The 26627-nt window shown below is 42.0% G+C and overlaps 1 protein-coding gene across 5 annotated transcripts in view; it reads right to left on the bottom strand.

Moving 5' to 3' along the window:
- PGAP4 (post-GPI attachment to proteins GalNAc transferase 4) overlaps positions 1-26627 on the bottom strand; it is a 44772-nt gene that overhangs the window by 10494 nt on the left and 7651 nt on the right. For 3 of the 5 annotated variants that reach the window (XR_011145003.1, XR_011145004.1, XR_011145006.1), the window contains exons 2-4: positions 17148-18829; positions 12410-12576; positions 11552-11630 (exon numbers count right to left, since the gene is read on the bottom strand). Coding sequence is in view for 1 of the 5 variants with exons in the window: in XM_068973903.1 (XP_068830004.1) it covers positions 17542-18753 (1212 nt within the window). In the remaining 4 variants the exon portion in view is untranslated. Of the gene's footprint in view, positions 1-10406; positions 10428-11551; positions 11631-12409; positions 12577-14840; positions 18830-26627 lie in introns of those variants that run through there. The other 2 variants (XR_011145005.1, XM_068973903.1) reach the window with 2 other exon arrangements.

Below are 26627 nucleotides of genomic sequence, written 5' to 3' on the forward strand. Positions count from 1 at the left end.
AAATATTCAGAAAACGAAGACCATGGTATCGGTCCCATCACTTCATGGGAAATAGATGGGGAAACAATGGAAATGGTGTCAGACTTTATTTTTTGGGCTCCAGAATCACTGCAGATGGTGACTGCAGCCATGAAATTAAAAGACGCTTACTCCTTGAAAGAAAAGTTATGACCAACCTAGAGAGCATATTCAAAAGCGGAGACATTACTTTGCCGACTAAGGTCCGTCTAGTCAAGGCTGTGGTTTTTCCTGTGGTCATGTATGGATGTGAGAGTTGGACTGTGAAGAAGGCTGAGTGCTGAAGAATTGATGCTTTTGAACTGTGGTATTGGAGAAGACTCTTGAGAGTCCCTTGGACTGGAAGGAGATCCAACCAGTCCATTCTGAAGGAGATCAACCCTGGAATTTCTTTGGAAGGAATGATGCTAAAGCTGAAACTCCAGTACTTTGGCCACCTCATGAGAAGAGTTGACTCATTGGAAAAGACTCTGATGCTGGGAGGGATTGGGGGAAGGAGGAGAAGGGGATGACCGAGGATGAGATGGCTGGATGGCATCACGGACTCGATGGACATGAGTCTGAGTGAACTCCGGGAGATGGTGATGAACAGGGAGGCCTGGCGTGCTGTGATTCATGGGGTCGCAAAGAGTCAGACATGACTGAGTGACTGAGCTGAACTGGAAATATTAGAATCAAACTGGATGAATACTGTGGTCAACTTCACATTGTTTCCAATACCCATTTTCCTCTTCTTCTAAAATAACAAAGTATTAGCTGAGTAAAAGGCTGCTTGGCTAAAGATATTGCCCAGTCAGCCTTATAGCTAGATGTGGCTGTATGACTAAGTTCTGGGTGATGGAATTTGAGTTTAGTGATGAAGGCCCATAAAAGAATTGTGCTTCCGGGACTTTCCTGGTGGTCCAGTGGCTAAGATTACACATGCCCAGTGCAGGGGGCTCAAGTCTGATACCTGGTTAGGGAACTAGATCCCACACACTGCAATTAAGACTTCCCATGCTGCAACTAAAGATCCTGCATGCCTCAATTAAGACCTAGTCCAGCCAAATAAATAATGTTAAGAAAGAAAGAACTGTGCTTCACTTTCCTGGTCTTTCTACAGCTCGGAAGATGAAAGACACTGAAGCAGCCAAATTGAACCCACAAGTGGAAGTCATGTGTTGAAGACAGCAGCAGGGCCAGCTACAATTTGGGGGCCCATTGCAAAATGAAACTTCAAGCCTCTTGTTCAAAAAAAAAAAAAAAAAAGGTGGGGGGATTGCCATTAAATATAGTAAAATTTAGTCTTCTCATCTTTCCATGCTCTTTCTTCCGGCATTTTTTTTTGCTATTTAGTTTTCTGCTAAGTAAACTTAAAACTTAGATCATTAACATGAATTTTACCATTCATTGTACTGTGCAATGTCCATTTATAAGTGCAAATATAAGAACATTTAACTCATGTGCAGAATCACCAAAATTACATGATTTGTATTTTGTAATTCATACAAGCATATATATCTCATTCTTATCAGAAGAGTATAAATGCTGCACAAAACTGATTTAAATGTTTTGTTTCACTTCTTCATACATATTCTATCAACACTATCTTCAGGTTATTGATGAGTAAGGAAAGACTGAAAGGAAAAACACTTTCCCTGTTTTCCTAGGCTATCATTTTCAAGGTAAGTGACTTGTCAATACAGGGAAGTAACGCAAGTAAGGAAAGATGTGAAGAGGTTCCCTGTTGTTTGTGTTTCTTAGAGTATTATTGTCATCTTTCTGGATTAGTATTAAATTCTAGTTTAAATGGAGAGCATGTCCTCCCAGGACTCCCAGGACTGCCAGTTCCCTTCCTCACTTCCTTTCTTCGGTCCAGTCGCTCAGTTGTGTCCTACTCTTTGCAACCCCATGTATCGCAGCACACCAGGCCTCCCTGTCCATCACCATCTCCCGGAGTTCACTCAAAGTCAAGTCCATCGAGTCCGTGATGCCATCCAGCCATCTCATCCTCGGTCGTCCCCTTCTCCTCCTTCCCCCAATCCCTCCCAGCATCAGAGTCTTTTCCAATGAGTCAACTCTTTGCATGAGGTGGCCAAAGTACTGGAGTTTCAGCTTTAGCATCATTCCTTCCAAAGAAATCCCAGGGCTGATCTCCTTTAGAATGGACTGGTCCTTTCTTAGTCATCAACATAACATACTTGTACTCACTTTGAGTTCCTCTGAACTTCTCTGTGCTGTGGGTCCACTGGAATTCTGGGTTCATGAAGCACTGCCAACATGAATGGCAGGAATGCAGACACGAACTGTGTATTCCTCTGCTCACTTGCATGAGCAGTGACTTTACTTTTAAAAGTAAAAGTTTCCACTGGACTTTACTTTTAAAACACAAGTTCAAAGATAAAATTAGTAAGACTTTCAAGATAGTAACAGTAGCGCATTAAACCAAACTCTGGGCCCTTCTGAGCATGGGGCTCTGTAGAACTGCACAGATCAAATAGTCATTAAGCTAGACCTGGACTGCCTACCTGCTGGATGTTGAGACTGAAACACACTTCTACCCAGTTTAAACTGTTGCATTTTGGGGTCTTTTTGTTACACTTTGTACCCTGACTCATGCAAACACTTTTAGTTCTCAAAAATATCCCTTCCTATAATCTGGGGACTATGTATTATAATGAGTACTCTAAGTCATACTTTTAACATTTTTGAAAATGGAGTGAATATTATAATAAGTGTATTTTAATATATTTATTTTACTCTTTCCCCCTAAAAAAGTCATTAAAAGCTAGAGATTTAGTGTTTTATAATTGAGGACATTTTCAAATCAAAGGAAGAACCCCCCTCCCACCTCCCTCCCCACATGGGAGGGGGGTTCATGTTTGGGATCGCATGTACACCCGTGGTGGATTCATGTCAATGTATGGCAAAACCAATACAGTATTATAAAGTAAAATAAAGTAAAAATAAAAAGTTTAAAAACATTTAAATTAAATTAAAAAAACAAATCAAAGGAAGAGTATATTAATGTAACTCATCAATAGAACTTTAGATTCAGAAAATATTTTAGCATTAAAGATCAGATGATCCAGAAGATTCTAAAGACTTAAAAAGATTTTTTAAAATTTTTTCCCTTAAACTGCTCATTTTTTGAAGTAAGTCTTTAGAGAGACTATATATAGTTGTTGTTCAGTTGCTAAGTTGTGTCTGACCCTTTGCAACCCCATGGGCTGCATCACACCAGGCTCCCCTGTCCTTCATTCTCTCCTGGAGTTTGCTCAAATCCATGTCCATTGAAACTGTGAACAGACAGATAAAAGTGCAGTGGGATGATAGGCAACCCAGAACATCCACCCCTCCTCTCTGCTGACCTACAGTAAAAGGAACCTTTAGGGAGCAGTCTGAAACATAATGAAAAGACACCAAGCCAATTCTTTCATCTTTGGCTGGTGCAAAGCACTAAGCAAATCTTTTAAAAATAACTTTATTGAGATATAATTGGCTTATAATAAATTTCACATTTGTAAAGCATAACAGTTGATGTCTTGACATATTACATCCATATGTTTTCACACATATGAAAACATCACTGCAATTAAGATATTGAACGTATATTTACATTACCCCTGAAAGTTTATTTTTTAAATTTTATAAGCCCCACCCCATCTCCAGGCAAAACTTATTTGCTTCCTGTCACTATAGAGATTAGTTTGCATTTTCTAAAATTTTACATAAATAGCATCATTCAATAGGTACCAATTTTTTTTTTTTGGCCTAGCTTCTTTCATTCCGCATAATTATTTTAAAATTCATCCATATCCATCCTTTTCATTGCTGAGTAGTATTTCATGTGCTGCTGATGGACATCTGAGTGGCTTCCAGTTTTTAACTACTGCAAAATAAAGCTCTGTAAGTATTCATGTATAGGTCTTAAAGTAAATGTATGTTTTCACTTTTCTTGGAATACCTAGGAGTGGAATGGCTAGATCTGATCAAATAGTATGTATATGTAACTTTTCAAGAAACTTCCCACTTGTTCTTCAAAATGACTGTAGCATTTTATATTCCCAACATGAGTGTATGAGAGCCTAGTTGCTCTGTGTGCTCACCAACAGTTGGTGTAGTCATTTAAATGTTTTTTTAGCTATTGTATTGGCTGTATGATAGTATCTCATTGTAGTTTTAATTTGTATTTATCCAATGACTAATAATGTTAAGCATCTTTGTTGTGGTTGCCATCTTCTGTGGTGGGAGTATCTGTGCCACTACTTATAAATCTTTCAACTCTTTTAGTCTTTTTTTCCTTGTAAACTTTACACTCCTTATAAAGTTTCTGCCATAATGAGAATGCTTTGAGGCAGTTTACACTCTTTGTCTATTCTAAAATTCTGTTGATAAAACTATTAGATAAATAGCACTATTAGTTAGAAACAAAGAAGATCCATGTTAAGAGAGAACTATCCAAATGGGCTGATATTTGTGGCATCCATAGAGATGATTCACACTTATTTAAGCTAGCAGAAGTGAAAGTGAGTGGGGAAATGATGGCATAGAATTGGGAGACAGTGGGAAAGGCTGAGAAGAATAAGCTAGGCAGGGCAAGACTGATTTTGCTCCATCCAAAGTCTCTACTCCCACATGTGCCCCAAACTATCTATATCATGGTCAACTCTTTGCAGCCCTTCCCCCCACCTCTCAAATGTTTTTTTTTTTTTTTTCATTATTATGGATGAACCTTTGTTCCTTTATAGAAAATATGTTAAGAAGATGGGAAGCCTACTTCAGCAGAGGAAACTAGCTATAGGCCATCCTTTGTGGTAGGCTGCCAAGAATTCTCAACCATGGGCCACTGGATCAGAAACCCATGTGTAAGCAAAAGAAAGTTTATCCATATGGGAGTGTTAACATCTAGCAAGTTTTGTATTTTTTTAAAAAATGACTTCATACAAAGCACAGTAATAAGCCTAGAGTTTGACCTTGTCTCTCTAGCAAGCAGGTAGGGTGAGAACACTGACCTAGACTACAGTTCTGAAGATAGTTTGTAACAGAGTGTAATGGGTGTGACTAGGGGTAAAGGATTGAAGGGCCTGGGCAGAGGCAGAAGTGAAGATAACAATCACGGTGAACAGGAGAGAAGAGCTAGTCATGTTAAGAAGACGGAGTCTCTAAGCTGGTGTTCCCTCATCTGCAATTACAGTCCCCTATTTCAGTGCATCAGAGAAGGCGATGGCACCCCACTCCAGTACTCTTGCCTGGAAAATCCCATGAACGGAGGAGCCTGGTAGGCTGCAGTCCATGGGCTCGCAAAGAGTTGGACACGATTGAGTGACTTCCCTTTCACTTTTCACTTTCATGCCTTGGAGAAGGAAATGGCAACCCACTCCAGTGTTCTTGCCTGGAGAATCCCAGGGACAGGGGAGCCTGGTGGGCTGCCATCTATGGGGTCACACAGAGTAGGACACAACTGAAGTGACTTAGCAGCAGCAGCATTTCAGTCAGGATCTGCCTATTCTCTCTTCTACACATGGGCTCTGCATCAGTTGCCCCTGGTCTGTTCCAGACCTTTCCACCAACTCTGAGTAATGGAAATGACGGAAGCTTCTTTAGGATTCTAGGCCTAAACAGCATAATCTGATTTGGCTTGACAAAGATCTCTGTACTGGGAGGCAATTGGGTGCCTATCAGGTCATAAAGCTTATTTTGGGATTTTCCTGGTGGTCCAGTGGTTAAGACTCTGCACTTCCACTGCAGGGGAGTGCAGGCTCAATCCCTGGTCAGGGAACTAAGTTCCCACATGCCATGCAGCATGGCCAAAAAATGTTATTTTATTTTCCATTTGGTTATTGTTCTCATGGGCATATTCCTCAATTAGGAATCCCTGAAGAGGTTTGAGTGGTAGGATTTCAGCCCCTAAACTGTAACTAACATTTCCATAATTAATCCTCAAGAAAGTCCTCACCCAAGTGGGGCCCCCAAAATGCACAATAGTACCTGAGACAAAAGGACTACAAAGAGGGTCAAGGTGACAGGAAAATAAAGTGGAAAGAGACATGTATATATATAACCAAATCATTTTGCTGTATACCTGAAACTAACACAACATTGTTAATCAACTATACACCAATGGAAAATAAAATAAAAAATAATTTTAAAGTAAAGGGGAAAAAAAAAAGAAAATGGAAACAGGCTCCTTTGAGCTTCATCTGTGTGTGGGTAGAGAAGAAATCATCATTCAGCCATCCACCTACCTCCCCATCCATCCATCCACTCATCAACACATTTCTGAGTTCTAGGCACCAAGCTGGGACATTACGATATAGCAGCAAACAAGTTGAACCCTGTCTGAGGGAGGATTAGGGGAAAAGGTGGGAGAATGTATGTGAATTTGTCATAAAAGAAAAAGAAGTTAGAATGAGAGATCTCACAGCATTGCCCCCACAATCTTAGACTTTTTGAAGCTCCTGTAGAAAGGGAAATTAGAATTAAACAGTGGAGCTTATACTCATGAGCTAATTTTGGAGACTCTGGGCATAAGATGTACTGATTTGAGGATCAGGTAACAAAACAGCATAGAACTGGAGAAGGGTCATTATTTCCATGTTTTCCAAGAATCCAGCAACTGACCTGTAAAGCAGATATTCCCAGCATTCACCAAAATCTGTTCTCTTCCCTTTTATATATTGATATAGAAGACCTCTCAGCACTTTTTGGACCTCTTGCAGTTGAGTGGCTCAGGCCATATGCAGTGTACAGCAGAGAGTACCATTCAGTCCTTTATCTGGTGAGTATCCCTGTAAGCCTGCTTGGTTGATCAGAGAGGTTTCCTGCTCCTAATGGAGCAGTTACAGGACTGTGAAGTCCTCAGTCTAAATTGCTAGGTTTCTATAAGCGAAATAGTTCCCCTAAAGGGTGCCCAGATCTTTATTAGATTTTGTGGTATTGAGAAATAAAACCCTTGTCATAGCAAGTTACTGACTGAGACATTGGCTTTTGTCCTTGCTATGCCAGTTTAGCCTTGCCTGGAAAACTGAGAGTTTGCTGAACACTAAGAAATAGTAACCTTAGCACCGGTATTGATGTTCCCAAAATGGTTATCATGAGCAGGCACAAGAGAGATGCCCTTTAGAGTTACTTTGTGGAGCCAGAATAGGAGAGGAAAGACCAGACAGATGCTCTGTGATGATTGTGGTTAGCAAACTGCTTTGAGAACACATAGTTGTAAGCTTTCTCCTTGGAGATTCTCAGAAATATTTGAGTGAGAATTTTGAAGGGTGGAGAAGAGTGTGTCAACAAAGGAAACTATGCATTATTTGATATCAAATGACTATATTAGTGTCACCAGGTGAGACCTGGTGTCTCTAGGTATTAATTGACTGAGTTGTGGGATATCCTGTGTTGGAGAGGGTTTGCAATTCCAGTTCTAGCTGGCAGAGCTGACTGCGTTCTTCTCTTTGTCCTTACTTCTTCCTTGAAGAATAAACTCCCAAACATTGTTCACATCACTAGAAACTTTGGGATCTTCCTGGGATTCATGTTGGACTTACCTCCAAACTTCCAAGGATGAGGTCTCTTGGTAAACATAATGTGATTTCAATTTCATTGTTTTCTCTTGAAACTGAGTACAAACAGGAAAACATTTCTAATGCAGATGTATTAAGGTTTGCACGCCAAAGAAAGTTTCAGAAATTTATAACATGGTCCGTACTGTGCGTTAAAATTCATGCAACCACTTTACAAAACTGTGAATCTTGAAAAAAAATTCAAAGCTCTTTGTGTGCCCTAAATCAATAACTTCAGGACAGTTCAACAACAGATTGAAAGCATAGTTTTCAGTAGTCAACGGCTAATCCCCATATCCAATTTGAGTTTAAATATCTATACTTCTTTGAAAGTAGCAACAACAATCTTGTTTCCATGATGTTTCATGTACAATTGTTCAGGAAGAAAATGCAATCTTACGGGCCTCTAGGAATCAGAGAAGCTTCTCCAAGCCCTGTAATGCTTTTAACTAATTAATCCTATAATTAATCCTGTAGCACTGTATTTTTGAAAGGTCCCTATGACCTAACCATATGATTATACAGTTCAATAAATCTAATCTAAATAAATCTACATGTTGCTTTGATTTCTAAATACCATATAAAGGGGCAAAATCAGGAAGAATACTAAACACTTTGATCACTTCCCCCCAGGGTCACTGTTCACATTTTGCCTATAAGCTATCCATATAGATCTACTTCCTTGCTGTCAAAGATCTCTTCTTGTTTGGATGGTGAGTAGAGCCCTTCAGGTCAAGAAAGACAGGGCCTCACACAAGCCACAAGGGAGTAAATAGTGGTTGGGCTTTTCTCGTTTATTTCCCTTTGCCTCTGATTGGTCTAGGAATGGGCCTATGGCCCATATCTGGCAGATGAAACAAAAGGAGAGGTCAGTTGGGAGACTTCCTGTAATTGTTCTTCCTGGAAAAAAAAAAAACAAAACACCCACAGAAATTCACATGAAGAAAGCATTTTACCTCAGCCTTTCCTTTTTGCTTTGAATGTGGACTTGATCTTAGAAGCTGCAATAGACATGAAGTGGCAAAAGGTGGCAGAACAAGACAGAGGAGAGTCTGGGTCCTTAATGACATCACTGCACTGCTGACTGACTTCTTAGGTGAGAAAATTTAACATCACCATTGCTTAAGGAAGGCCCTGGGAGACTGGATTCTGTTATTTGCTGGTGAATGCATTCTAATGCTACAACCATCCCAAGCTGAAACCAACCTGCAAAATTCACAACACAATTTCCAGACGTAAGTTAAAGAAAGTGAAAGTGTAGTGGCTCAGCCTTGTCGGACTTTGTGACCCCCATCGACTGTAGCTTGCCAGACTCCTCCACCCATGGGATTTACCAGGCAAGAATACTGGAGTGGGTTGCCATTTCCTTCTCCAGGGATCTTCTGACCCAAGGATCGAAGCTGGGTCTCCCAAAAAGCACCCCAAACATCTTTTTCAGAGAAGCAGAGTGATAATAGCATTTTTCCAGTTCATTTGAGCTGTCTGATCTTTGGCAAATAAAATCAGAATTTTCATTTGCAAACCAAACTTATTGTCAAGTGACTAGAAATTACTAGTGAATGCTTTCTAACTAGGAATTACGTTTGCTGAAAACTCAGGTCTTTCTCTTATTGTTTTGTTATCCTGCTTTGTTTATTCATACGGGGGAATCCTTGGAGGTAAGGACTAGAGTTGCTGAAGAGTTATGAACCATGACTGTGAGTTAACAAATATCCCATTGTCTGTGGAAGAGCACTTTGATCAGCTAGCCTTACAGCCAGATGGACAACTTTGGCTAATATTGTTTCAATGTGAATCGACAGAAACTAATTTTAAAAGGAATGAGTGTCTTCAGGCTTCAGATCTACATGAAACTGATGAGGACAAGCAGAAGAAATTTTTGGCCCTCAGTTAAATATCCTTCATAGTTTAAAGAAGGGTGCTTACTCTCTTGTGGTGGGTGAGAAAGTCACCCACTTATGAGGGCAGGAAGCTCTAGGAAACTGGATCTAACGTGCAGTTAGCTGTGGAGAATATAAGCATTGCAAAGAACAGACTTTGCAAAAGAGACTCAAAGGCTACAAGCCTTGGCAAGGCAATGTTGGTTTTCACCTTGAGAGACTGAGGACAATTGTGACCCTCACAGTCCTCTTTATGTGAGGATCAACAAGCTTTTGTCACCAAGATGAGATAGTAAAACATTTGGGGTGAGGTTGTGAGGTTTTCTTCCTCTTTTTTTGGCTGCATGACATGTGAATCTTAGTTCCTGACCAGTGATGGAACTCACGCCCACTGCAGTGAAAGCGCAGAGGGCTGGGGAAGTCCCTGGAGTGAGAGGTTTCCTTGATTCTTTTTTGAGGTAAGGGCAAGTTGCTGCCAACAAGGTGTGTCACCTCTGGGCAAGCAAAGTTCTTTCTTTGGAAGTCAATTTTATTCAGTTTCAGAAAAAAGACCTCACATGAATTTGGATTAGAAAATAGGATATCAAGAGACTTGTTTTCCTAGAAATGCAAGAAAAAGAAATAACCCTTCAAGGATAATTTTCTGAATCTTCCTCTTACATCAAAAGATACATATCTTATCCCCACAGTACCTTTTCCAAGCGTCAACTCACCCTCCTTAAATTTCTTTTAGCTGGGACAAGCCAATTCCCTTCACCCACCCCTCTCATTTTTTTCTGTAAATAAATATTTATGTAAAACATTTCCTTTGTTAGTTGGAGACCTCTTTGGTGGACCACGTTGTGCTCAGCAAAAGTGGTTGCAGAAGAGCTGAGGAAGTTGGAGTAACTTAGACCCCTGGCATTTTGGGGTGATTTATAGACAGTATCCTATAATCCCACCATCCCAGACTCACCTTACTATACTAGCTGCTCCCTTGGATGCCAAAGTCCTGAAAAGAAGAAAGCTGTCTTACTCACTCATTGTTGTGTCTCTAGCACTAGGCATAGTCCCTGTCACGCTGTAGGCACTCAATAAATGCAAATTAATATGTGAGATATGATGGTGTCTTTTAAAAAACAAAATTACTTGTCTTAAAGGGCTCCTGAGATGCCATTCAGAATTTAATGTGTCTACCTTAGTGTGAGGACTATGTTTAAGTGTGACAATAAGGGGTTAATTTGGCTGAAACAGTTCTTTTCTTCCATTGGCTGGTGTTAACTGGTATCTGGAATCAAGATTGCCTGCAGAAATATCAATAACCTCAGACATGCAGATGACACCACCCTTATGGTAGAAAGTGAAGAAGAACTAAAAAGCCTCTGGATGAAAGTGAAAAAGAAGAGTGAAAAAGTTGGCTTAAAACTCGACATTCACAAAACTAAGATCATGGCATCCAGTTCCAACACTTCATGGCAAATAGATGGGGAAACAATGGAAACAGTGAGAGACTATTTTGGGGGGGCTCCAAAATCACTGCAGATGGTGACTGCAGCCATGAAATTAAAAGACGCTTGTTCCTTGGAAAAAAAGTTATGACCAACCTAGACAGCATATTAAAAAGCAGAGACATTACTTTACCAACAAAGGTCTGTCTAGTCAAAGCTATGGTTTTTCCAGTAGTCAGGTATGGATGTGAGAGTTGGACTGTAAAGAAAGCTGAGCATAGAAGAATTGATGCTTTTGAACTGTGGTGTTGGAGAAGACTCTTAAGAGTCCCTTGGACTACAAGGAGATCCAACCAGTCCATCCTAAAGGAGACCAGTCCTGAACATTCATTGGAAGGACTGATGCTGAAGCTGAAACTCCAATACTTTGGCCATTTGACGCGAAGAACCAACTCAATGGAAAAGACACTGATGCTGGGAATGATTGAAGGCAAGAGAAGGGGATGACAGAGGATGAGATGGTTGGATGGTATCACCTTCGTGATGGACATGAGTTTGAGTAGGCTCTGGGAGTTGGTGATGGACAGGGAAGCCTGATGTGCTGCAGTCCATGGGGTTGCAAAGAGTTGGACATGACTGAGTGACTGAATTGAACTGAACAGGCATCTGAAAAAAAAATGATTCTAACCTCTTCAAAGCCTTTTCTCTTTCAGATTCAAGACTGTGTTTCTGCCGATTGGGGCATTTATGCTAATAGTTCAGCTAGTCTGAAAAAGAAAAAAAATCTTGAGTCAACTGAATACTGCTAATATGATTTAGACATTTATTAAGTTAGCTAAATTTAGATTTACTTATGATTAATTTGTTTGCCGTAGCTCCTTATATAATAATACATGAACTACAATTTTGAATGTGAAGATACATATCATTGTTTAGTATCTTTTAAAATATGGTTGCTCTTTCCTTTTCTTGTTCAAAAGAGGGAAAGCATTCCATGTGTACGTTACAGGAAGAAGATGTAATCCTACTGCTCCTTTATCACAAACCTCTCTGGAGGGAGAGCTAGACAGAAGCCAAGCTGCTTTTGCTGGTTATGGCTTCTGGTTGTGTATGTATTGCGGCTGGAAGGAGGTTTCGTAAAGGACAAGAGTAACTGTCCAAACATGTTGTTAGAAAGAAATCTACACACACTTGTTGACTTCTGTTTCAGGTCTCCCAGTCGCAACAATGCCAGGGTTTACCTTTTTTTCTGGATAAAAGCAAATAGGGGTTAGACAAAATTATTTGTCTAACATGTTGCTAGTGCACGACTTTTGCAGAGGATTCAACTTGTTCAGATTTAAACAAAGCTACACTAACAGAAGATAAACACCCAAGTTGTGTACCAGGAAAAATGATCCTTAAAGTTTCCTGCTCCTCCCATCCAGCCTCTAGGGAAAGTTTACCTCTCTATTCTTGGTTTGTGTTAAGTCATATAATGCTTTGCCAAAGCCCACCCCTATTGAGCAGAGCTACGTGGTATGACTTAAACCATCTTGCCACTTACTGAAACAACTTGAGAAGAGTTCACTGGTACCAGGTGGTGATCTTTCTTTCATTCTCTTTCCAGCCTCTTGCCTATAAGTCCTAGAATAGGTTGTAGAGCCACCATGGGTGGTGTGCACGTCTAGATGATTCCCACTGGTAATACCAGGAAGACGCAGCAGTTGAAACCTGAAAGAGAAAACCCATCCCTCCCCTAAGAATAACACGTAGGGAGGACTCCCCCTCCCAAACACACACGACCCCCAACACACACACTGAAACCAAAACTCTAATAACAACAAAGGAAAAAGTAGCTATGTGGTGGTGTAGAAAGTTCCTTTTTGGATTTGCCATTCTCTTTGCCTGGAATGCAAGTAGAAAATTTTTTCAGGAGTCAAAATTGTACATTGCAACCAGTCCTCACTACCTGGATCCTCTTTGCTCTTCCCTAATTTTCTTCCCTAGTTCCATTTCTCTTCCTTTCAGTATTCTTCTTTTCTGTATGCATTTCCACTGTGGATCCCTTTACTCTTTTCCTCCCTTCCTTCCTTCCCCCACTACCCCCATTTCTCTCTCTCATTCATTTCCTACTATGTGTCAGGTATTGTTCTAGGTTCAAGGGATAGAGCAATGAAACCTAGAAGACTCCTGATATTGTGGCACTTATATTCTGTAGGGAGGTGGGGAGAATGGAGGGGGAAAAAAAGACAAAATAATAAGTTTCAGGTAAGAAGAGCTTCAAAGGGAATCAAACTGCATAAACTGATAGATGACCTGGGGGTTGGGAAGGGATAAGAATGCTTTAGATGGGATGAAAAGTCTGTTCAGGGAGGAGGGGTTAAATTTTAATTGAGATCTGTATACAGGAAAGATTCAGCTAAGAGAAAAGCATTCCAGATAGAGAGAACGGCAGTGCAAAGTCCCTCTGTGGTAAGAACCTATGTAACAAGTCCAAGGAAGTGAAAGACAGCAGGTGTGACTATAGCTTGGAGAAAGAGGATGGAAGTGGCAAGACATGAAGTTTTGCAGCGACAGGTCACATCTGGCCTGGAAGGTAATGTAGGGGTTTGTATTTTATTCTAAGTGTGAGAGGAAGCCGGGTCCTAGCAAAGGGATGAATTATTTATCCAGAACACTATCCATTATTTTGTTCCTTTGTATTTTCCATAGGCTAGCCCTATAAGCATTTCATGACAGTGGGGCGGACATAGAGGATTTATTACATAAAGGAGTCTGGGACACACAAGAGGTGACAAACGTGAGACCCTCTGCTTCACTCTACATCCTTGTCTACTTCACCCAGCTCTCTGAGCTACCCTGTTCCTACATAAGTATGCCAGCTGTCCTTCTTTTTGCTAAATTAATCATTTGCCTTTGGATTTTCATCCGGTTTTACCCCCAATTTGTTAACATAATACTTAAAAAAAAATCACTCATCTATGTTTCTGCATAGGTCATTAGGGAAAAGATCATGACATTTTGTTAATTTTCTTTATGGGTGCCATGGGGGGAAGGATGTGGGGAAGGAATAATTAGGGAGTTTGGGATGATCATGTACACACTGCTATATTTAGAATGGATAAACAAGGACCTACTGTATAGCACAGGGAATTCTGCTCAATGTTAGGGGCTAGCCTGGACAGGAGGGGAGTTTGGCAGAGAAGGGATACGTGCATATGTGTGCCTGAATACCTTCCCTATTCATCTGAAACTATCACAACATTTTTAATTGGCTACATTCTCATACAGAATCAAAAGGTTTTTTAGGAAAAAAAAAAAAAAGAAAATCTGTTAAATTTTAAAGCAGAATTCCCCATTCGTTGCACACCGATGACTCACAACAATGCTGCAATCTGACTACTGGAAGCCATACCACATCTTCACTGCAGTCTTATTAAGTACTTTAAAATTACATCTCCAATCATCTTTGACATAGTCCCAAAGGTATTTCAAACAAAATCCAACCTAAAAAAAAATTGTCAGCTAATGAACATTTCTCAGCAGATTCATGTGGTTGGGATAAAAATATCCAAATGGTTCGTGTGACTTTAAAATTACCCAGTTTTGTATCGTGTCACTGTAATTCAAAATGCATCATAGTATATATAAAAATCCCACAGTAATCAAATCCAATTAGGATGTCTCTTTACACAAATTAAGTTACCAATTAAATAAATTCCCTTAAATGAGGACTGTATCCAAGGTAAATTAAATTAATCCTATCATTATATTCATCCTACTTGTATTCTCTAGTTGCACTGTAGTATTCTCACCACTTTTTAAAAATTATGACAGTAAACACACACACACACACACAATTCCAATGTTTCCATTTAAGAAATATAAGAAAATCAGTTATGAATTTTTAAGCAAACAGCCCATACTTTTGAACTGCTACCTTCGGACTCCACAGTAGTGTAAGCATGTGGGTGGTTTTGATCCTATTCACCATATCACAAAAATCCAGCTATAGAAATGAGAGAAAACCAAGGCTTCTTAGGATGCCTCAGTGAAACGGTTCATTTATTTGAACTGATAAGTCTATGCAAATACACTCAGTCACAATAGGGAGCTTCTTAGACCTGACAATAATTTAAATTCTGAAAAGTATACAGGACTATTAGAGACCTTCATCCTTCTGGTAGATTATGTCCCTTGATACTGGAAGGGGACTTGAGTTTCTCCCTAGCCCCCTGCTTAGGATTAAACGAGAGACCTCAGCTTTGGTGTAAAGCTGCCAGCAGTCCTAGTCCAAGACAATGTACACAATTTGGACTCTAGGAATGAGAGACAAAAGGAAGGGTGATCTAGAGAGTGGGTAGGATTGTTGCTTCTGCAGAAAACGTCCAAGGGTGGCAGATTCTAGCTAAGATCAATGTGGGAATATGTCTTAGTGTGTAGGTAGAAAAATAAGACAAGACAAAGATGACCTCAGCCATTGAGAAGGAAGGAGTCACAGGAAGGGATGTCTGTGTGCAGTAGACAGTGGAATTAGAAAGAGCAGAAATGAAAACCAGCAAAGATTCTGATCTAGGGATTAGCTAGCTTAAATGTTCTGTCATTGGACACAAACTTTCCACAAGGAGATCTAATCTTAATGCAACAAACTCAAATTCGTTCTAGGTTGGGAGTGGTTCTGTTCTCAGACATGAGGCTGAACCTGTTACTGGGGTGGGGGCAGGGGATGAAAGGGTGGAATCTGAGCATCTCAGTAAGTCACCTAGCAGCTCTGGTCACTTTGGACATTCCCAGGGGATATATAACAGCTCACTATAACAACACAACACACACGGACACCTGTTTGTTCCCCAAGACCAACACCACAGTGAGTTTTTACCATCTTAGCTTACAAAGACATTATTTCATCCAGGTTACAGATTTCACAAAAGAGAATTTGACTATATAGATATTTATAAAATGAATGTGGTTGAGAGAAAAGTACAGGGGCTTGAAGTCAGAAAAGCTACTACATTCCAGTCCTCTCTGCTGCTGTTCAGCTGTGTGAACCTGAAGAAGTCCTTAAACATCTCTGGGCCTCTTTGTTCATCTGTAAAGTGTGGTGATGAAGCCCTGTTACTCCCTCGATGGTCTCAAGCATATTCCAAGACAGGAGCTCACTGTGAAAACTTAAAGCAAACAGAAGACGTGGCACTGAAACAAAGCAGAGAGCTGCTTGAACTCTAATATAATCATCCACCGCCATAAGGACTCTTTGGCCACTGGTTTGATAAGTGTTGTCAAATGACATTTATTTGTAACTTTTGAGAAAAGTAATTTTCAGATGCTAGTCTTGGAATAGGCTCAACCGGAGTCTTAGATCATTTTCAGTTTGAATGAACAATTCTTATTTTGGGCTTGGTTGGAGGTGGGGCTAGATGAAACTGAGCTGTATATCCTTCTGAAGTCACAAGGAAAAGTCAACCTTTATTCTAGTAGTGTTTGGTCAGGAACAGCTGCTCCATAGGTGTCAGCCCTATACCCCATCTCATACTTTAAAAAATATCACTAATACCTTTATCCAAAATACACTTGAGTTTTATATGCTGAATATAGGAGAGAAAAGAGTTAATATTCATCAAATGCCCTTTATGAGATAAGCACTTGCTAGTGTTTTACACATATTCTGTCATTTAATCCCCAAGGCAACTTAAAAGGGAAGATATCACTGTTCCCATTTTACAGGTGAGAAACCTGAGGCTCAGAGTGCATACAACTTGCCCAAGTTCACACCACTAGGACACGACAGAGATTTGATATAAAAATTCAGGTCTTCTGACTTCAGTCCCTACTTTTTCTTCTGTAACATCATGCTATAGAAGAAAAAGAATGAGGGTGAATGATTAGCCAGCAAAGTTGGGGAAAAGGATTCGCTATTAGTAAAGAGCTCACCCATTCTACATCATTCTGCAAAGTCCAACTTTTAAAGAATCAGAATATGATAGAAATCTTCAATATTAAATTGAAAACTAAACATAAGCAATCTGACTTGATGATCCAGAAGGCGCTTTCAGATCTTGCTGTGCCTTAAAGTTTTCACAGTCAAAATTGATTATCAGTGCACTACAGATGTGTGGAAAAGAAAATGCCAGGTAACAGTAGCCAGCTCACCTGCCTCCAAGATGGCAGGCACTACGCAGCTTTTATTATGTCATAGCAAGGAAACAAATAGAATCTATGGTCCTGTGTCTTGGGATATATATCCTAAATATATATCCATTCTTATTCCCAGTGAGAAAGAAGTCACTATAAGAGAATCTCACCTTTCATCATTCATATTCTACCTTTAAAATCCTAAACCAGTGGAACCACTGTGCACAATAATTTTGGCAGTCACAAACTCTGTCACGAAGCAGAATGAGAAATAGGAGAATATAAGTGGTACTTAAATGTCCATCATTGAGTGGGTCAGACTGCATGAGGCAATGTGGCTGTGTGGAGGGCGAGAGGTCTGGGCCCACAGTGAACAGCTTGCCTTTGCCTGAGAGTTACTAAAGCCAATGTTCTTGACTTATATTTAATCTCAGCTATCCCAGTGCCTGTATCCCTGGCAACCTTAAAACAATGAATTATCCGCAAGCAACCAGGTCCAAATAAAGAGCTCAACAGTTGAATCTCCAAGAAGTGGCCAGTTTCAGGAAGGCATTTCTTGGCAGGCTAGAGCAGACTGGGGTGAAAGTTGTACCGAAGGCTGGAGAAGAGTCCAATATGTTTCACGAGATTGGGCTCCACCACGTAGGCCCGTTCCCCCTTGGCCCTCAACAGTGAGTACAGTGCCATGTCCTTGCCAAAGCCTTTGTGGCAGTACACCTGGGACAGGTAGGTGAGGGTCCGGCGGGCCGCAGGGGCAGGGAAGAGCATGGCAGGGGTGCAACACTGTGAAGCGGGGACCACGCTGTACAGGGAAGGACTCAGCCGCCGCAGCTCCAGGAAATAGTGGCGGCCCACCAGCTCCACCAGACCCATGCTGTACAAGGAGAAGAAGAGCATGACGGGCCAGCTAAACCCCGGGCGGCTGGCAAACCGCATGTATATCCAGGTTAGTAAGGGCCCCAGCAACATGCCGACACCGACCCACTCCAGGATACGCATGGGCTCCGGGTTGATGTAGTGCTGGAGCCTCTCGGGGTGATAGAGCTTCAGATAGAGGGCATCTTGGAGGTGGGGCTCAGAGAAGCGAGCCCGCAGAAGGTGTTCCAGGACTGGAAAGATCTGCTCCTCTGGGACGGCATCATCTTCCACCATCAGGACGTAGTCTGGGTTGTAGGTCTGCAGGGAGGATTCCAGACAATAGACGTAGTCCTGCTTCTCTTTCTCAAACGAGTTGGTGGAAGGGTCGTCGCCATAGTCATCCTCGGTGCCCTCATAGCGGTTGGCCACGGGGACGTACTTGGACAGCAGCTTGGCATCGAAATGGCTCACGCTCCGCTCCACGTTGCACAGGAAGAGTTGGTGCCCCTCGCACTGGGGGCCGCACTGTTGAAGGAGCCGGTGGAACTGGGACACCACCTGCAGGACGTAGTGGAAGCCAGGCTGCCTGTCCACAGTGATGATGGTGATGACCAGCCAGGGCCGTGGTGTGGCCTGCCAGACGATGGGCACCGAGCCGTTGGCAGAGGGCAGCTCCTCAAAGTAGTGTAGGGCCGCTTCACCTTCTTTCAAGCTTTGCTGCAGGAACTCTTGGCTCATTTGGTTCAGATGCCAGTGGCGCAGGTAGAAGTAAGAGTGCAGAAGCCGGTGACAGGCCAGCGGGGCCAGCAGACCAAAGGTCACCACTGTTAAGATGAAGAGCTGGACAGCGGTGCTGCCCCAGGAGAGCCGCCTCAGCCTCCGGAGGAGCATGGCAGCTGGAGAGGTTGAAGTGCTCATGAGGTCGACTCTGGTCAGGTCTGGTCCCAAGAACAAACCATCCTGGACCGTAGGCCAAAATCAGTGCAAGTCAAACCTAAAGAGGGAAGAAGTAAAGAATGGTACAGGGCTTAAAAAAATCCAGGGATGGAACTCAGCACATATCAAACCAGAAATTCTTATTCTAGTCTCTGTTGCTGCTAGAGACTCAAGTGTTTTCTCTAGTACTTTCTTCTTAGATTGTATCTGTTAGTGATCTCTGGGGTTCTTTGATCATTTCTATGAGTAATGAAACCTTGGTGCACTCAACCAAAGCTCCACACCTACAGACACTTAATTAAGATTCATAGTGTGCCAGAAAAATCACCAGAGAGGCTAGTAAAATCGTTATTTCAATTCAACAGCTACACACACACAGGTTCTTCCAACCGACACAAAAATAGCAAGGCTTACCCAAAGGAAAAACACATTTAGAGTAAGTTCCAATAAATACACTGCAAGTACTTGTTGACTGACTGTACATAGTAATTTCTAAAAACTTTGTATGTCCCAAACAAGAAAGGGACTATTTAGGATTCCCTGAAATGTTTTTATCAACGTTTTCCATTCTTTTTTCTCTAACTTTATGTAACTAAACTCAAAATTTCATATTAACTTAATCCTGATTGGTCTTCCATTTTATATTTTATAAAACTACCATGGGAACCAGTCAGAGACAGGATCTCCCTACATATACAAGTGAACTCTAGAGCCCCAGAGTTTGAAAGGGGAGGAACTATCTGAAGGAAGATGTATGGGCAGCTTTTTGTGAGGCAGGGAAAGGGGAGGCAGAGAGGAAGATGAAAAAGTTGGTCTAGCCTGGTCCAGAAAGGAATGTAGCATGAGGTCTTCTCTCAGAGTTCAGGCCTGAGGTCAGGCAGGAGTGAAAACAGCTCAGCCACTCACTTGGTAAAAGGTCACTTCATCTCTCCACGTCTCTATACCTCTAAAGTGGAGGCAATAATAATACCCATCTCATAGGGTTACTGTGAAGATTAAGTGTGTTACAGAGCAAAATAATACAGAGTAAAAATGCCATTAAAATATATCCATATGGGGATTTCCCTGGTGGTCCAGAGATTAAGACTCTGTGCTTCCACTGCAGGGGGAACAGGTTCAATCTGTGGTTGGGGAACTAAGATCCTACATGCTGTGCAGCACAGCCTATATATATGTATATATATACACACATATGTGTGCTTAGTCACTTCAGTTGCGTCTGACTTTTTGTGACTCTGGACTGTAGCCTGTCAGGTTCCTCTGTCCATGGGATTCGCCAAACAAGAATACTGGAGTCAGTTGCCGTGCCCTCCAGGGGATCTTCCCAGCCCAGGTATGGAACCTGCAACTCCTGCATTGCAGATGGCTTCATCACTGCTGAGCCACTGGGAAAGCCTATATATATATACAGCCTATATATATATAGATACACACACACACATACACAGACTATACATACAAACTTAGTAATAGGAGTAAGAAGGTCTAAAATCTGAGGGAAAATAGACTTGCACCAAAAAACAGAACTAAAAGGACAAAGCCAGTATAACACCAGTAAGGTCAGTGTATGAGCATGGGATTTTCCAGGCAAGAGTGCTGCAGTGGATTGCTGTTTCCTTCTCCAGGGGATCTTCCCGACCCAGGAATCGAACCCACATTGCAGGCAGACGCTTTACCGTCTGAGTCACCAGGGAAGCCCAACAGAGTAAAGGCAAATCTCTTACCTGAGAAGTATAATAAAGTTTGCACATATTGGGAAGAAAATGGCCTAGCTTGTGGGTTATCCTAAAGAACTGCCCAGGTACCATATGAGGCTGCTGTGCTGCAGTCTCTAGTGCTCTCATACATTTTCTCCTCCTTGGGCACACAGAAAGATCACATTTCCTAGCCCACCATCTTCAGGTGGGGTCATGTGACTCAGGCTTGCCAGTAAAATGTGAGCAACATGACAGCTATGACTTCCAGATCAAGGTAACTGAGAGCAGTTGTGCCTTCTTGACTTTCTCTTTCTCCACCTGGAGCTGGACAGCCTTGCTGGATCTACAGGAGGGAGGAGCCACTAGCTGGTGTGAGCCTGGGTCCTTGAATGTCTGCATAGCACTGAGGTCTCTCCTACTGCTCATCTCCCAGCACCCATCCAACCTAGAGTGGGATGTGTTGTCAGTCATACACAAACTGTTGTATCTAGCCACTAATGATTTTTTGACTTATTAGTGGTTAGCCTACCCTGCCCGTTTTGTGTGTGTGTACACACTCATTCACTCAGTCATGACCGACTCTGCAAGCCTATGGACTGTAGCCCACCAGGCTCCTCTGTTCATGGAATTCTCCAGGCAAGAATTGAAATGGGTTGCCATTTCCTCCTCCCAGGGATCTTCCCAACACAGGGATCGAACCTGCATCTCCTGCATTGGCAGGTGGATTCTTTACCTCTGAATCACCTGGGAAGCCCACCCTGCCCATTAGAGTTGTATAAAATACCAAACCTCTCTCTATGGTATGATGACATAGTAATTCAAGGAAGTAGAGAGACAAGTCTCATTTCATCAACAGAAGCAGATTATATTGCAGGGCCTCAGAGGTGAGACAGACTATCCCAGTACTAGTAAAAGACCTGGATATGGATCTCCAGATCCCCATTAAAGAGGGAAATGAGCAGGGAGAGGTTTGAGTAGTATGCAGTCCTTGCTGGGATGTGGACTTCCAAAGTACTGCAGATTGGCTGCATCTCCCTGGGATCTGTTCAGGCACACGGTTGCACATTTCCATGGCCTCAACCAGTTCCGCATCACTACCAGCGGAAGCCAAGGACTGAAGCCTTAGTTGGTCTTGGGAATGGAGTCATTCATTCCTGTTCATACTGTTCTATCTTGCGAAGGGAGCTGTAACCACTTAAAGAAGGAACAAAATGCAGTCAAAGGGATAAGACACGCAGCTCAGAAAATGCCAGGCACATACTAAGTGCTAAGATGACAGTGCAATTATGATGACAATGCAGAACTCAGGGTTTGGTGTAAAACTGCCATCCAATCTCCTTCAACACCCTCTTCCAGTGAGTTTTTGGTAAAACAAGAAAGTGACACTCTTTAGTCCAAATAAGTCCCGGGGTAGACTATTCAAGGAATACATGTGCACACACACACACACACATAAAATTATTTAAGAATGTAAATCTGATCATGTCATGCTCCTGCTTAAAACCATTCTTATATTTCTACTGCTCTTTTAATAAGAGCTTTTGAACTGTGGTATTGGAGAAGACTCTTGAGAGTCCCTTGGACTGCAAGGAGATCCAACCAGTCCATTCTGAAGGAGATCAGCCCTGAGATTTCTTTGGAAGGAATGATGCTAAAGCTGAAACTCTAGTACTTTGGCCACCTCATGCGAAGAGTTGACTCATTGGAAAAGACTCTGATGCTGGGAGGGATTGGGGGCAGGAGGAGAAGGGGACGATAGAGGATGAGATGGCTGGATGGCATCACTGACTCGATGAATGTGAGTTTGAGTGAACTCCGGGAGTTGGTGATGGACAGGGAGGCCTGGCGTGCTGCAATTCATGGGGTCGCAAAGAGTCAGACATGACTGAGTGACTGAACTGAACTGAACTGAAACATCTTATTGTGATTCAAAAGGCCCTTTATGATCTGGACCCTGCCCTCCCTTGATATCTTGCTCTACTGCCCTCTTTGTATGTTCTAGACTAATAAAGGCAAGATAGTAAGTATTTTAGACTGTGTGGATCACACACAGTTGCACATTCCCCTTACATTATTTCTTTTTTTAACTCTTTGAAAAAATGTAAAAACTATTTTTAGCACTCAGGTCACATCAAAACAGGCTATAGACCAAATCTGGCCTGCAACTCATAGTTTACCAACCCTATGCTCTACACTATGACTGTCCAATGGAAATATACTGTAAGTCATATATGTAGTTAAAATTTTTCTAGCTGCCACAATAAAAAAGTAAAAATAAACAGATGAAATTCATTTTAATAATGTATTTTAACACAACACATCAAAATTATGATTTCAACATGAAATCAATGTAAAAAATTACAAATGAGGCATTCTATATTCTTTTTTCCATACTAAGTCTTTGAAATTCAGGTGTGTATTTTATATTCACAGCATATTTCAACTCAACATGAGCCACATTTAAGTGCTTAGGTTCCAAATAGGAAAAGGAGTATGGTAAGGCTGTATATTGTCACCCTGCTTATTTAACTTATATGTAGAATACATCATGAGAAACTCTGGGCTGGAAGAAGCACAAGCTGAAATCAAGACTGCCAGGAGAATTATCAATAAACCTCAGATATGCAGATGACACCATCCTTATAGCAGAAAGTGAAGAGGAACTAAAAAGCCTCTTGATGAAAGTGAAAGAGGAGAGTAAAAAAGTTGGCTTAAAGCTCAATATTCAGAAAATGAAGATCTTGGCATCTGGTCCCATCACTTCATGGGAAATGGATGGGAAAACAGTGGAAATAGTGTCAGACTCTATTTTTTGGGGCTCCAAAATCACTGCAGATGGTGATTGCAGCCATGAAATTAAAAGACACTTACTCCTTGGAAGGAAAGTTATGACCAACCTAGATAGCATATTCAAAAGCAGAGACATTACTTTGCCGACTAAGGTCCGTCTAGTCAAAGCTATGGTTTTTCCAGTGGTCATGTATGGATGTGAAAGTTGGACTGTGAAGCAAGCTGAGCACCGAGGAATTGATGCTTTTGAATTGTGGTGTTGGAGAAGACTCTTGAGAGTCCCTTGGACTGCAAGGAGATCCAACCAGTCCATTCTGAAAGAGATCAGCCCTGGGATTTCTTTGGAAGGAGTGATGCTAAAGCTGAAACTCCAATACTTTGGCCACCTCATGCGAAGAGTTGACTCATTGGAAAAGACTCTGATGGTGGCAGGGATTGAGGGCAGGAGGAGAAGGGGACGATCGAGGATGAGATGGCTGGATGGCATCACTGACTCAATGGCCATGAGTTTGAGTGAACTCTGGGAGTTGGTGATGGACAGGGAGGCCTGGCGTGCTGTGATTCATGGGGTCGCAAAGAGTCGGGCACGACTGAGCGACTGAACTGAACTGAACTGAAGAGCCACATATAGCCAGTGAGCAAGGCACCTCTAGATATGCTAATCTTCTTTCAGAACATCGACTGTGCTAAGCTCTTGCCTATCTCCTGGCCTTTGCTCACTCAACTCCCTTACCTGAGAACATTCTAATCCCCACACTTTTCCTTGCCTCTTCATATAGATAGCTTTTTCTCATTCTGTAACACAGTCTCCTAGAGGAGCTGTTCCTGGTCTTCATAAAGATAGGACTTACTACATAGGTACTCATGTGTTTTGCATTAGCTATATGGGAGTTGTAAATTGGCACAACCTCTGTAGAATTAATTTAGAACTATCTAACAAGACACACTGGGGCCTCCCAGGTGGCACTAGTGGTAAAGAACCTGCCTGCCAATGCAGGAGACATAAGGGACGTGGGTTAGATCCCTGGGTCAGGAAGATTCCCTGGAGGAGGGCATGGCAACCCACTCCAGTATTCTTGCCTGGAGGATCCCATGGAGCAACCAGGCAGACTATGGTCCCTAGGGTCACAAAGAGTCAGACATGACTGGAGCAACTCTGCATGCACTCATGCAACAAGACACCCTAAAGCTCAGCAATTCAATTTCTAGCATTCTTTCCTAGATATATATTCTCATGTGTGAGGAATGACTTGTAGCACCAAGTAGAAGAGCAGAATATTGCCAAGCACCCATCAACTGAGTGAATCAAATAAACTATGGTACCTCCAAAGAATGGGATACAGCTATCCATTAAAAGAAGCAAACTCAGGGAGAGACAAAGATGACAACATTTAATGCTCCTGATCTTTCCTCTTCCCATGGACATATTGAATGTACAGCTGCACAAGGAAAATTCCTTCTAAGAGAAATCCAGAACCTAGCTGAGTGACTCCTACACATCAGGCAAATAAGAAAATACCCACATCAAAACAAGCTCTTACCAAAAATTCCAACCTGGCACAGTGCCAGTCAATTTGGACTAACACACCCAACAACAACCAGCTGGTCCCTGAGTGAAAGATTTGGACCACATACACAGAGCTCCAACTTTCAAGGCTCCCACCTGATGGACAGGCCCCAAACACCTAGCTCTGAAGACCAATGGGGCACACATCCATTAGACCTACAGGAATAGTAAAGAAAGAAGCAGTTCTTAATGGGTATGTGAGTACTCTCCGTTCCCGAACCTCCAGGGCTCAAAGGTGAGAGAAAAGGTCAAAACAATGTTCATCTCCCACTCTTTCCTGGATAAGGGTTTGACTGAACACTTTATAAGCTACTCCCTGAGTGTGTGGCATGTTGCAAAGAGCCAGGACATCAGAAAAAGAGATTGTTACAAATTTAAGTTTCCTTCATGGATCACAACCTTGTCAGGGCAAACGGGCTTGCATAACTCAATGAAGCTACGAGCCACGCCATATAAGCCACCCAAGACAGACAGGTCATAGTGAAGAGTTCTGATAAAACATGGTCCAAGGAAGGAGGAAATAACAGCCACTTCAGTATTCTTGGGGCTTTTCTGATGGCTCAGATGGTAAAGAATATACCTGCAATGCTGGAGTCCTAGGTTTGATCCCTGAATCAGGAAGATCCCCTGGAGAGGAAATGACAGCCCACTCCAATATTATTGCCTGGAGAATTCCATGGACAGAGGAGGAGCCTAGTGGGCTAGAGTCCATGGGGTTGCAAAGAGTTCAACACAACTGGGTGACTTTCACTTTCCAGTATTCTTACCTAGAGAACCCCAAGGACTGTATGGAAAGGTAAACAGATATGACACAGGAAGATAATCCCCCCAGGTGGGAAGGTGTCCCATATGCTACTGGGGAAGAGCAGAGGGCAGTTACTAAAAGCTCCAGAATGAAGTGACTGGGCCAAAGTGGAAACGGCACTCAGGTGTGGATGTATCTGGTGGAGAAAGTAAAGTCTGATGCTGTAAAGAATAATATTGCATAGGAACCTGGAATGTTAGGTCCATGAATCAGGGTAAATTGCAAGTGGCCAAACAGGAGATGGCAAGAATGAACATTGATATCTTAGGAATCAGGGAACAAAAATGGGTGGGAATGGGCAAAATTAATTCAGATGACCATTGTATCTACTAATGTGGGCAAGAATCCTTAGAAGAAATGGAGTAGCCTTCATAGCCATCAAGAGAGTCCAAAATGCAGTATTTCGGTGCAATCTCAAAAACAACAGAATGATCTTGGGTTGTTTCCAAGGCAAAGCATTCAATATCACAGTAATCCAAGTCTATGCCCCAACCATTGATGCTGAAGAACTTGAAGTTGACCAGTTCTATGAAGACCTATAAGATCTAGCTGCTACTGCTGCTAAGCTGCTTTAGGTGTGTCCGACTCTGTGAGACCCCATAGACGGCAGCCCACCAGGCTCCTCTGTCCCTGGGATTCTCCAGGCAAGAATACTGGAGTGGGTTTCCATTTTCTTCTCCAATGCATACATGCATGCTAAGTCACTTCAGTCATGTCCAACTCTATGCGACCCGATGGACAGCAGCCCACCAGGCTCCTCTGTCCACAGGATTCTCTAGGCAAGACTACTGGAGTGGGTTGCCATTTCCTTCTCCATATAAGACCTAGATCCAATACCAAAAAAAGATGTCCTTTCAATCATAGAGGATTGGAATGCAAAAGTAGGAAGTCAAGAGATATCTGGAAAAACAGGCAAGTTTGACTTTGGAGTACAAAATGAAGCAGGGCAAAGCTAACAGTTTTGTCAAGAGAACATGTTGGTCATAGTAAACACCCT

This window comes from Capricornis sumatraensis, chromosome 6, assembly GCF_032405125.1.
Source record: "Capricornis sumatraensis isolate serow.1 chromosome 6, serow.2, whole genome shotgun sequence".
NCBI classification, from domain to species: Eukaryota; Metazoa; Chordata; class Mammalia; order Artiodactyla; family Bovidae; genus Capricornis; species Capricornis sumatraensis.